This window comes from Saimiri boliviensis, chromosome 1 (assembly GCF_048565385.1).
Source record: "Saimiri boliviensis isolate mSaiBol1 chromosome 1, mSaiBol1.pri, whole genome shotgun sequence".
NCBI lineage: Eukaryota > Metazoa > Chordata > Mammalia > Primates > Cebidae > Saimiri > Saimiri boliviensis.
In genome coordinates, this window is record NC_133449.1 from 296,745,995 (window position 1) to 296,758,569 (window position 12,575).

Below are 12,575 nucleotides of genomic sequence, written 5' to 3' on the forward strand. Positions count from 1 at the left end.
ATACATTGCAATGGCACTTTTAATGGTTGCCTCGTTATGTTTTGTTTCCTTCATTTTTTTATTGCTTCACTATTAAATTTTACTGTACAGTGTCCTTTAAGTTCTTTGATTTTTATACAGTGTTTGGCACATAGTAGGCATTCAATAAATATTGGTTGGCTACATTAATGCTTTACTATTTCACTAGCATAATTAGCTACCATCTTGTAGAAATGCAAAATAAGTCACTACCATTTTGTAGTAATACACAAAATTCTTACAGATAAAATGTAATAAAAGAATAACAAATCACTGAATTTCTTAATGTATTTAATAGAAAACATTAAAAGTTAAACTAATAAAAGGGATAACTTAGATGAAATCTCTTGAGAACAATGTTTTCTACAGATACAGTAAATTTTTTTAAAATATTGGTCCCTAGAGGAATAAGAAATTCACTTCCTTCCTGGAGAATCCATTTCAAGGTTTTTTTGGTTTATATTTAATATGAACTTTTATTGAAACCATTTCCCCCTTTTGTTCTCTTCTGGGTAAAACTGGGACAATTAATGATGAAAACTTTGCCTGTCTTAGAAATTTCTATAGGCCTAACTCATCTACAGATATTTTCCTTATCATTCAAGATCAGAGGCCCAACTGACTAATTCCATGAATCAAATTTAGTGTGTGTTTCCACGACTAATGAGATTATTCACTGAAGACTGGCAGCCAGGAGGAACACACACACATTTTTGGACCGCGATTTCAAAGTGCATTCTCCCTTTCTCTCACTCCTGGCAGCCTGTAGCACACTGGCTTCATTTGCACAGGTTTAGGAGTAAAGGGACAACCAAACATGCTTGGGGAAATAGTAATTTTCTTTCAGAATTTTCTACCTTTATGAACCTGACACTGTGGAAACACTGTATACATTGAGATGATGAAAGTGGATGTCACCGGGGGCATCCCACTTAAGCATGTCCAAAGGGCTTCTGTCATTTTCTGGGGCAATATTCCCAGTTTCAAGCAATGAGATGGTTAGGTTTTCTCTGAATTTCTCCTTAATGATGCCACTTGAGCTACTGACCTTAAGTTATTTTAATCATGAAAATAACACTTATTTCTTTCCCACTGGGGAGTAAAATCTTATACATGCCACCAATAAACTTCTTGGTTCATAGTTATAGATCAAGACTTTCTGAGCATAGTATACTTCGAAATTATTAAATTTTCCAAAATATACTGAGATTTCTCTTTCATTCTTTGACAATTATAAGTATTCAGTGGGTAACTTGCTTATAACAACATCACCATCAACTACTGTCACTCTTAATCCAAAAAACACTGACTCAGTTTCCATACAGCATCTACTTTATATTTTGATCACTTCTTTGATGAGTTTCATTGTATCATGCACAAGATTTCTATCTGGTGTGTTGATTTCTGACCTCACAGCTGGTCAGGTTTAGATAAGAAATCGTGACAGTGGAGCTGGCAAAATAAAACCAAATCACAGAGTGGTGTCTGGTTTACTTGGGCACCACACTCTCAATCCTGTCCTGCTTTAAAAAGTAAAGGTAGTAAAGCATGAGGCTGCCACGCAAAAGCAGTCTGCAATTTACCTTCTACTTGAGTGTAAGGCTTCCACCTGTAGTGCCGCCCTCGGAACCGTCGGCTGTTGTGCTCAGCGCACTGCGCGGAGCGAAAGTCGACACTGTCCCGGGGACACTTCTGACTGTTGCAGAGCTTCAGAGTGCGAGTGGAGCCCTCGCAAAACCTGCCTCCATGTGATGGCCTGGAATGCGTATTTTGAAGTTAGAATTTTCATATTTTAGTAGCTACTCAGACTTTCTTTGAAATTAGGCTGATGGAAGAGATGAAGCGAAGAGTGTCAGAATGGGTAATTAGGAAAAGTGGATTTCTAAGTGGTCAAGAACACATTCTTGCACGTGACTGGTAAGGTCGTGTTGCCTTTTCTGTTGAGTGAATCTTTTACAAGAGCACAGGGCAGGCTGGCCTGTGCTTGCTCCTCTCTGGGCCCAGTGCCTCTGCAGGAGTGAGCAGGGTGGGCATGGTGGTACAGCGAGCAGGGCTGTCCTCACCTTGCACAGGGAGGGGCTGACTGAGGAGGACCACACTTTCCCAGAATGGCACATTTGAGAGAACGTGGAACTCAGAGTGAAGCTCAATGACTTTGCTTTCCAGACCGAAACTGCTTTCCCTTACCAGTCTTCAGGTGAAAGCCAGGACCGACCCAAAGACGAAGACTAAAGACCCAGTCACCTCTGCTGCTTGGCACTGACAGCCCATCCCTGCTTGCCCCAGAGAATTTGCATGTACACACTTGTAAGGTGCAGGGAGCCCAAGGGGTACAGTGGGGATGGAGGGGGTTTACGAGAGTTCGTGCTTTAAAGATAGGACTGAAACAAGAAGCCGAGTGACACATCTTAAACAAGCTTAGGGGCAAAGGGAGATATAAAAAAACACCGGTCAGAATGGCCGCTATTAAAAGGTTAAAAGATAACAACTGCTGGCGAGGTTGTGGAGAGAATGGACACTTATACGCTCTGGTAGGAGTGTAAATTAGTTCAACCATTGTGGAAGACAGTGTGGCAATTCCTCAAAGACCTGCAGACGAAATACCCTCTGACCTAGCAACCCCATTACTGAGCATATATCTGAAGGAATATAAATCATTTTACCATAAAGACACGTGCACATGAATGTTCACTGCAGCACCATTCACAATACCAAAGACATGGAGTCAACCTAAATGCCCATCAATGGTAGACCAGATAATAAAAATGTGGGACATATACACCATGGAATGCTATACAGCTGTAAAAACGAAAGCGATCATGTTGTTTGCAGGAACATGGACGGAGTCTAGCAGCCTTCATCCTTAATAAACTAACACAGGGACAGAAAACCAAATCTGCATGTTCTCACTTGTAAGTGAGAGCCGAAAGATGAGCACAGACGAACACATAAAGGGGAACTGCCCACACAGGGCCTGTTGGAGGGTGCAGGGTAGGAGGAAGGAGCGGACTATACACAATAACTAATGAATACTAGGCTTAACACCGGGTGATGAAATAATCTGCTTAACACACACCATGACACAAGTTTACCTACGTAACAAACCTGTACTGTACCCTGAACTTAAATTAAAAGTTGAACTAAAAAAACTAAAAATCAAAGTCTGTTCACTTCCCCAAATTGGTGATGCTTCCCAGATTCATTCTAACTTCTTACAGAAGCTGACAATTAAACCACCTATTGTGAAAGTAAATATATTTGATGAAAAACCCCAAATTTTTTTTTCTGAATAAACAGTTGCTCTTCTTCTTCTTCTTCTTATTATTATTATTGCATTCTATATACTTTTCTTATGATTTCTTTATTTGTTTTAAGCGGATCCTTGGTATGTCAAGTAAATGTGGTTAAAATCAAATCCCTGAATATCACTATTGGTGCTGTTATTTTTTTCTGCGGTCAGGTAGTTATAAACCTCTTAAGTTCTAGCACAGAGAGGTAATTAAGAAATGCTGGAGTGAAATAACTTTCCTACTCAGTGCTCCTTACAATCATATGCACAGCACAGACTTGCTATTAAGAGCTGAGGCCGGGTGTGATGGCTTATATCTATAATCCCAGCTCTTTGGGAGGCCGAGGTGGGCAGATTGCCTGAGGTCAGGAGTTGGAGACCAGCCTGACCAACATCATGAAACTGTGTTGAAAACCATGGTGAAAAATACAAAAGTTAGCAGGCATGGTGGTGGCACCTGTAGTCCCAGCTACATAGGAGACTGAGGCAGGAGAATAGCTTGAATCCGGGAGGTAGAGGTTTCAGTGAGCCAAGATAATATCACTGCACACCAACCTGGGTGACCGAGCAAGACTCCGTCTCAAAAAAAAAGAGCTGAGGACCTGAGACACAGGTGTGCTGCCTGCAGGGTTCAGGGCCTGGAAATCACTCATTTGTGAGGAAAAGAGGTAAAGGTATACTTACTTGGGGTTGGTGCAGACGCGACTCCTGTGAGACACCCCTCCTCCGCAGGTCCTGGAGCATGGGGACCAAGGAGACCAGTCAGACCAGTGGCCATGAATGGGCTTGGGGCCTTCATCACCATATTTCACACACTGCCCTCCACGGCACCACTAAAATTTTCAACATAAATAAGTTTATCTGACTCAGACAGATAGGTAGATGGGTTCATCTCATTACTACTGAAAGACTGAGTGGTGGGGAATTTTGTTAATTGTGCAGACATTAGCTTCCCTACCCTCAATTAGCACCTAATACAAATACAATAAATTCAATGTTGCTTTTTTTTTTTTTTTTCCTTTCCAAACCTAGCATCGTCCTGTAAATCCACATACCGGGAAGATGAATAGAAAAATCATTTTCAAATGTCTGAGCTCCTGGAAACTTAACACATTTAATGAAGGAGTGTTATCTGAATACTCAGTCTGGCTGTTCAACTCCCAAGTCGGTGAACTCTGACCTGTCCTGAAAACAAGGTGCTTTTCACATCTCATGTTCAGAACAGAGAGAGTCTCAGGTAGGAAAGTGCAGCTGGAGGCTCCGTGTGGCTCAACACCTTGTCATTTCGGGCCGGTGCTCTGTGCTTTCTCCCCAAAGCACCTGGGCTCGGAGCCTTGGACAATTAACTGGTGGCGTGTTAGAGGTCAGGCAGCTTCCAAGGCAATGAAGCAATCCATGTGGAATTATGTCTGTCTGCAGGAAGGCCGGAGATGCTATCTGTTCCCCTTTCTCCAGAGAAGTGCTCATCCACTTTAATTCATGCTAAATTCCACGTGGCAAATTCACTGTGCCACACATCAGTGCTATGAACTATTTAACACCGTGTCCAACAGCGGTGGTCCCTGGGGTGGTTTGGTGTGGACTTCAAAGATCTTAAAGGTCTAGACTGTCCGTTGGGAGGAAGAAGGAAGATGTTTGTCCCTTGTCCTGGCCCCACTGGAGTGAGAAGAGCTGTGGGCTGCAGAGAACTGAAGTTGAGTTCTCTTTTATCTCCAAGATTAGAGACACTAGATTTGCACTGAGAAAAAAAAAAAAAAAAAGGCTACCTTCATAGGAGGAAAGTGATACTTCTATTATTAATTGATGTATTAGGGTAACACATATGAGACCACTGAGATTTGACCAGTGTCGGCACATACAATGGCAGTTCAAATGGCTCCATTTAATGCTACTGAAGTAAGAACGATTCAATTTAAAAACAAGACATTCTGAGGAGTAACCCTCATCCACTCAATTCTTCAATCCTTTTCTTTAAGCAAAGCATAATCTCTTCCATCCCTACCTGCCCTGCCCTCAGGTGTAGAACAAAGTCCACAGTCCTAGGCTCAAGGAGAAGCCCACTGCCTGGAATAGGTCCCTGCTCCTGGACAGCCTCCCACAGGTGTGGGGGCAGGAGTAGGTTGCACTGGTTGTGCAGAGGAAGGAGATGCCTGGTGTGTGCTAGTTGTCATTGTTGTTTATTTTTTTCCATTTTAAAAAACCATCTGGTCATAGCTTTCTAATGCAGGAGACAGGAAACATGAAAACAAAATTTCAACAGGTCGAAGAACTCTGAAAATATTTCCAGGAAAACATGTCTTTGTTTGAAGAAGAACAGGATTTGAAGCCCCAGAATGAAGTCAGGCTAGTGGAACACAGGAGCGCTGTCTTGAAAGCAAGGATGTTGAACTTACCAAAGAACCACCCTTTTTACAGAGCAGCTGTGAGCAAACTCAGTGTGCATCATAACATGGTTGTTGACTTGCTGTTATTGGCAAAGTTCACAGACTCAGAAGGGGGTACTAACATGGGAATAGCTTTCACTTTTTTGTTTGTCTAAAAGCTTATTTCTTAATGAAAAGTTTAAAGATATACACAAGTAAATAGCAGAGGAGCCCTCGAAACCAGCAGTCCTGCCTCAACATTTATCAACTCACACCCACTCTCACGTCACCTAAATGCCCATCCACTTTCTCTCTCCCAACACTGACTCCCAGACTTGAAACCATCCTTCAAAGCTCTTGCATGAAGGGTTCCCCAAATTAAGGACTTTAGAAAACTTAACCACAACACCATTATCATACCTAGAAACCTACAATCATTCCTTAATATCACCAAATGCCTAGTGAGTGTTCAAAATTCCAATTTGGTGCCTTTTTTCTATTAGTTAACATAGAATCACAATCGAAACACGGTCCGTTTACTGCATTTGGTTGACATGCTTCTCACGATTCTCTCCACTTTCAGACTCTCCCTTGACGTTCTCTTTTACCTGAATTCACGTGATAAAGGAAGGGATCTCTTTGTTGGGAGTTTGTATATTCTGGACCTTGCCGGCTGCATCTCTGTGGTGACATTGCACATGTCCTTGGGATCCCTAGGTCTGCTGCAATCGGGCAGTTGGATGTAAGGTGTTGGTTAGGTTTAGAATTGGATTTTGGCAAGAGTACGCCATTGATGGCTTTATGAATATGCACACAGAATGCTTGGTAACGCTTGAAACGTTGGTGTTAGGATGCTTCAGTGTTCAGGGAATTGCTTCAGTGTTCAGGCTGACTTGCAAAGGTCCCCACCAGCTTCCAAGCTAATGCTTTCAGCAGCCGTTAACAATCATTTCCTAGATCCTTTACGTCTTTGAGTGTTGCAAGAATAATGATATTCTAATTCTGCCTTTTTTTTTCTTTTTCATGATTGGCTGGCTTACTTCTTTTTTTTGTTTGTTTTTGAGACAGAGTCTGACTCTGTTGCCAGGCACCAGGCGGTGGTGCAGTGGCATGATCTTGGCTCACTGCAACCTCCACCTCCCGGGTTCAAGCAATTCTCCTACCTCAGCCTCCTGAGTAGCTGGGAATACAGGCACACGCCACCACACCAAGCTAATTTTTGTATTTTTTAGTAGAGACAGGGCTTCATCATGTTGGCCAAGATGGTCTTGATCTCTTGACCTCGTGATCCACTCGCCTCGGCCTCCCAAAGTGCTGGGATTATAGGCGTGAGCCACCACACCCGGCCTGGATTACTTCTTTTAAGAAAAAACAGCCTTCATCAAATGTCTCTGTACCCTGAGTTTGAGTTCGTACAGGAAAACCATGAATGATGCTTTCTCTAAATGATAAAGAAAAATATGCTAATGTCATATGTTTCTTTTGGAAATGTTGCTTGAGTTTCCTCTTGACAGGAGCCAGGAATCTTTGGCAGGCTTCTGGCTTTCTGAGTCAGCAAGGTATTCCAGGCTCATTCTGTACATCCCTTGTTATAGGCCTGGAATCATCAATTTACATAAGAGGATCTGGCTTCTTTTATTGGGAAAACTAGATTAAGAGGCTGCAGCCTCTTAATCTGTGTGAAAGGTGGTCATTGTTACTGAGTTGGTAAACGAACAGCGCTTTTATGTGTGTGTGTCTTTAAAAATTTTAATTTTAAAGAAAAAAATACTTTATTTGTTCTTAGAAGTGTATTAATTTTAAAATTAGAACTATAAATGTTAATGATTTTCTTTAATTTTATATATGTATCTCTTTTCTCTTACATACTAAATATCTTGATTTTTAACAATATAAGCACATTTAGTACTTCCTTTATCCTAGCAAAGTAAATCCATCAATAATAGCATGATTACTGTGAATAGTTTATTACTTATAGTACCTTTTCCTCCACTGAATCTATCCCAGTTGAAATATACAGTATAATTACTGGGTTTTAAAGTTGCTTGAAATAATTCCTCTGTTAGGATTCTGGTTAAGCCAACAACTTGATACATTATAGGTCAAAATGTGGCATTCTGCTTTTGATATTTAGGGATTGTTTAATAGCATTTTAAGTTACCTAAAATATTTACAAGACTTTTCAGCATTTAAGGTTTATCTTTTTTTAATATAATCAAATAACTGTATTAATCAGTATTTCCTTTTCTTTGATAAGTGATAGTGTATTACACAGAATTTTTTCCATTCTTCTTTTCCACTTAACAATATGTTCTGTACATCATTCCACAGAAGCATATAGACGCATCCCTCATACCACTTTTACAGATGCATAATATTTCATGGGGTGTTTATCCAACCAGTCCTCTATCAATGGACATTTGCATAATTTCCAGTTTTTTGCTGTGATGATGGCTGTTGCAATTAATTTCCTTGTATTAGGCTGATGCAAAAGTAATTGCAGTTTTTGCAAATAAAAGTAATGGCAAAAGAAATAGCAAAAGATGCATTTATTAAGTTGATGCAAAAGTAACTGCGGCTCATACATCTTTTGCTATTTCTGCTAGAGTATCCTTAAATGATTTTCCTACTTTTAAAAAGTCTTAAAACAAAAAAAACTTCTTGAGAATCTGATGAGAAAGCACTATATCTTCTCCTAAGGGGTTGGGGGGTTGGGGGAAATACACACACACACACACACACACACACACACACACACACAATATTAGATATAATTTTGGGCAGATCACATCGGGTCAGGATTAAGAATGCTGTGTTAGATATACATACAGATGTCCACTGAAATCCTAACTAGGTTTCTTAGGACTGACTTTTTCGCAGTTTTGTATTTCACTGACAGATACTGTGGCTTATGAAAAAGGCTTTGTCTTAGAGAGTCTGATGACACAACCAAGTGCTTCTGCCTGTGAATAGATTACTGTTCACAACGTAAGCACGTCACACTAAATGCAGCAGATGCAGGGGAGCAGTGTAGTAAAGCAGAAGAAGCAGCACGGAGTCATCAAATAGGCATCACAGACCCGCTCTGTGACCTGTGTGACCTGGGGAAGGCACCCATGTGCTCTGAGCCCCATGTCCTCCTCTGAAATTGCAGGTGAACTACCAGAAGGAGTTCAGAAGGAGGGTTCAATGTGAGGACCGGGCCAAGTGTCTAGCACTGGACCTGATGGAATCACACAGTGACAGCTGGTTTGACTGAAGAGCTAGACTCCGTCAGGCAAGCAGCTCAGCTGTGGTCCCCACCCCTTGCCCTGGATTTCTCCTGGGGTGAGCAGTTGATCCTAGGATCCCTTTCCCAGAGGAACTCTGGTATGTCCAGTGGGGACTGCACTAGTCTCACCTGTAGGGTTATTTTGAGGATGAAATGTACACAATGTACTAAGTTTAGAATTTGGCATTAAAACTGAAATAAATCTCAGTCCATTTTATGACCTTATGCAACTACTGTGGAGCCTCAGCAGCATCCTCAGTAACAGAGGGAGGAGACAGGTTCCCATCAAGAAGAACGGCACTGGGATACTGCCCACTGGCCACACACACGTCTAAACTGATAAACTTCAGGTGCACACGCAACCTAATGACACATAGACACATGACTAATATCAGAAGGGATTATTTATATGAGACTTGGATGTCTTATATGGTTTGACTGTGTCCCCACCCAAATCTCGTCTTGAATTGTAGCTCCCACAATTCCCATGTGTGGTGAAAGGGACCTGGTGGAAGGTAATTGAATCATGGAGCAGTTTTTTGCCATGCCCTTCTCATGATAGTGAATAAGTCTCAAGAGATCTGATGGTTTTTTTTTTTTTTTTTTTTTTGAGACGGAGTTTCGCTTTTGTTACCCAGGCTGGAGTGCAATGGCACGATCTCGGCTCACCGCAACCTCCGCCTCCTGGGTTCAGGCAATTCTCCTGCCTCAGCCTCCTGAGTAGCTGGGACTACAGGCACGCATCACCATGCCCAGCTAATTTTTTGTATTTTTAGTAGAGACGGGGTTTCACCATGTTGACCAGGATGGTCTCGATCTCTTAACCTCATGATCCACCCGCCTCGGCCTCCCAAAGTGCTGGGATTACAAGTGTGAGCCACTGCGCCCGGCGAGATCTGATGGTTTTATACATGGGAGTTTCCCTACACAAGCTCTATCTTGCCTGCACCATGTAAGACATGACTTTGCTTCTCCTTTGCCTTCCACCATGATTGTGAGACCTCCCCAGTCACGTAGAACTGTGAGTCCATTAAACCTCTTTCCTTTATAAATTATCCAGCCTCAGGTATGTCTTTGCTAGCAGCCTGAGGGAAGACTAATACAATGTGAGAAAGGAAAATAAAACCTTGGAACTTCACGTTCACTAAACCAAAAGGAAAAATTGAGCTTGAGAACAGAGTTGTGCAAAAACTGCCTGGCATTTTGTTTCTAAATAGAGAGCTGCGAAGATGGGAGGTGTGGAGGTCTCCACAGGTGGCCTCCCTCACAAATTGCTCACAAGGAAATTCTTTGTGGGCTCCCAAATGTTTACCCTAAAACAGAGCTCCATTGAATTTCCTCATGACCATGTGAATTAACAGCTTGTTTTCACAGGTACAGGACAAAGATAAGAGTAAAACGCCCTTCCACCCGCCCCAGACAAATGCATATTTGCCTGCTTCCTCCACTTCACATGTAAAATGTGGATTCAGTGAGTGTCCAATGAAGCATCAAAAGAATGCAGCTACTTGCCTCATTTCTCCATCCTCACCCTTTTCTTCTTTCCTGCTTCCCTTGCTGCTCTTTCCTGCTTCCCTTGCTGCTCTTTCCTCTTTAAATATTGAAGTCATCAAGTCCTGGGCCGGGCGCGGTGGATCAAGCCTGTAATCCCAGCACTTTGGGAGGCCGAGGTGGGTGGATCACGAGGTCGAGAGTTCGAGACCATCCTGGTCGACATGGTGAAACCCCGTCTCTACTAAAAATACAAAAAATCAGCTGGGCATGGTGGCGTGTGCCTGTAATCCCAGCTACTCAGGAGGCTGAGGCAGGAGAATTGCCTGAACCCAGGAGGCGGAGGTTGCGGTGAGCCGAGATCGTGCCATTGCACTCCAGCCTGGGTAACGAGTGAAACTCTGCCTCAAAAAAAAAAAAAAAAAATGAAGTCATCAAGTCCTCTCTGCAAAGAGCAGGGGGTCACAGATACTTCTGTGATTTGTGTCCTGCCCCCTCCCAGAGCATGTCCTCAACCTTGGAAAAGTAAACCTCTACATTCATTGAGATTTGCCTCCGTTATTTGCTTTGGTTTAGAGTCCCACACTGGCCACTGAACAGCAAGATGACCCTGGACAGAATACTTTATTGCTTTGGCCCAGGGTTCAGACGTGTAATTTGTAGAAACCTACTCTATCTCAACATAGGTTTCTTTTCGTTCTTTCTTTTTTTTTTTTTTTAATTTGGTACAAATAAAAAAGCTATTTTTGAAATACAAGGGAAAATAATGTCAAATATCAATGGAAATTAATTTAATGGTGATTTTGAGATAAATAAAATGTAACTAGAACATTTGGGTTATTTTGAAAGAGCATCACAGCTACATTATTCAGGAAAAAGTAGCATCTGATCACAAAGAAAGCAGGATGCCTAGAGAACCACCTCATGTTTCATGCAGGCAATAATTCAAGGGCAACATCAGAAAGGCTGTTGGTCTTTAAAGAAATAGGCATAATTTTGCAAATGATCACCTGAAGAATACATTGTGATCAATGACAGCAGAAAAGTCATGATTATCCTCAGCTTAACACTCAAGTAAGTTGCCTGAGGTCCTTTGACAATTAGAATTTTCCATGCCACATCTCATTATACCCATTTTCTTTCAAGAAACTGAAAGCATTGTTATTTATTATGGATTAATTCAACTATTGTCGTCTGTATGACTAACATAAGAATTCAATGAATTAGAGAATTCAATGATCAATCTCATGCCCTTTGAGGGACTGAATAAAAAAGCACATTAGCAATGTGCCCAGAATGAATGGTTGCTGGGGGCTAGTCTCAAATAAGTTTATCTTATTTCTGTTCATTTCTTCAGTTGGCAATGCAATAATTTTAACCTGAAAACATATGTTAACATTTAAAAACTTCTCTGTCTGTAGTCACTTTGAATATGTATAAGCTCTGATATGTTTTCTCTGGTATTTAAATATAATAGATCAATGATAATTAGGCATGTTCAAATATACTAGATCAATGCCTAAATATCGTTTTATATTCACTAGTATCACTAAAAAGCTCAGATACATAAAAAGCAAAAATGAGCCGGGTGCGGTGGCTCAAGCCTGTAATCCCAGCACTTTGGGAGGCTGAGGCGGGTGGATCACAAGGTCGAGAGATCGAGACCATCCTGGTCAACATGGTGAAACCCCGTCTCTACTAAAGATACAAAAAATTAGCTGGGCATGGTGGCACATGCCTGTAATCCCAGCTACTCAGGAGGCTGAGGCAGGAGAATTGCTTGAGCCCAGGAGGCAGAGGTTGTGGTGAGCCGAGATCGCGCCATTGCACTCCAGCCTGGGTAACAAGAGCGAAACTCCGTCTCAAAAAAAAAAAAAAAAGCAAAAATGAACACAGTGATAATTTGGATCCCAGATCTTTCTATTTTTATCAATAGTCTTTTCTATTTAAAAATGCAATCATAAGTTAAATCAAAAGACTTAAAATGTTATTGTGGAGTATTATAATAATTTTTTAAAGGTTTAATAATAAATTGTCAGTCTTTACCATTTAGTAATAAACTTGTGATCTTGCATATTTATTTTTTTCTGATTTTTATTTTAGCTTCAGAGGTACATGTGCAGATTTGTTACACGGGTAAATT

At 41.3% G+C, this 12,575-nt stretch overlaps 1 protein-coding gene across 1 annotated transcript in view; it reads right to left on the bottom strand.

Moving 5' to 3' along the window:
* ADAMTS16 (ADAM metallopeptidase with thrombospondin type 1 motif 16) overlaps positions 1–12,575 on the bottom strand; it is a 182,617-nt gene that overhangs the window by 80,435 nt on the left and 89,607 nt on the right. Inside the window, exons 12-13 of the mRNA XM_003932512.4 lie at positions 3,992–4,140; positions 1,602–1,774 (exon numbers count right to left, since the gene is read on the bottom strand). Coding sequence (XP_003932561.1) covers positions 1,602–1,774; positions 3,992–4,140 — 322 coding nt within the window. The remainder of the gene's footprint in view (positions 1–1,601; positions 1,775–3,991; positions 4,141–12,575) is intronic.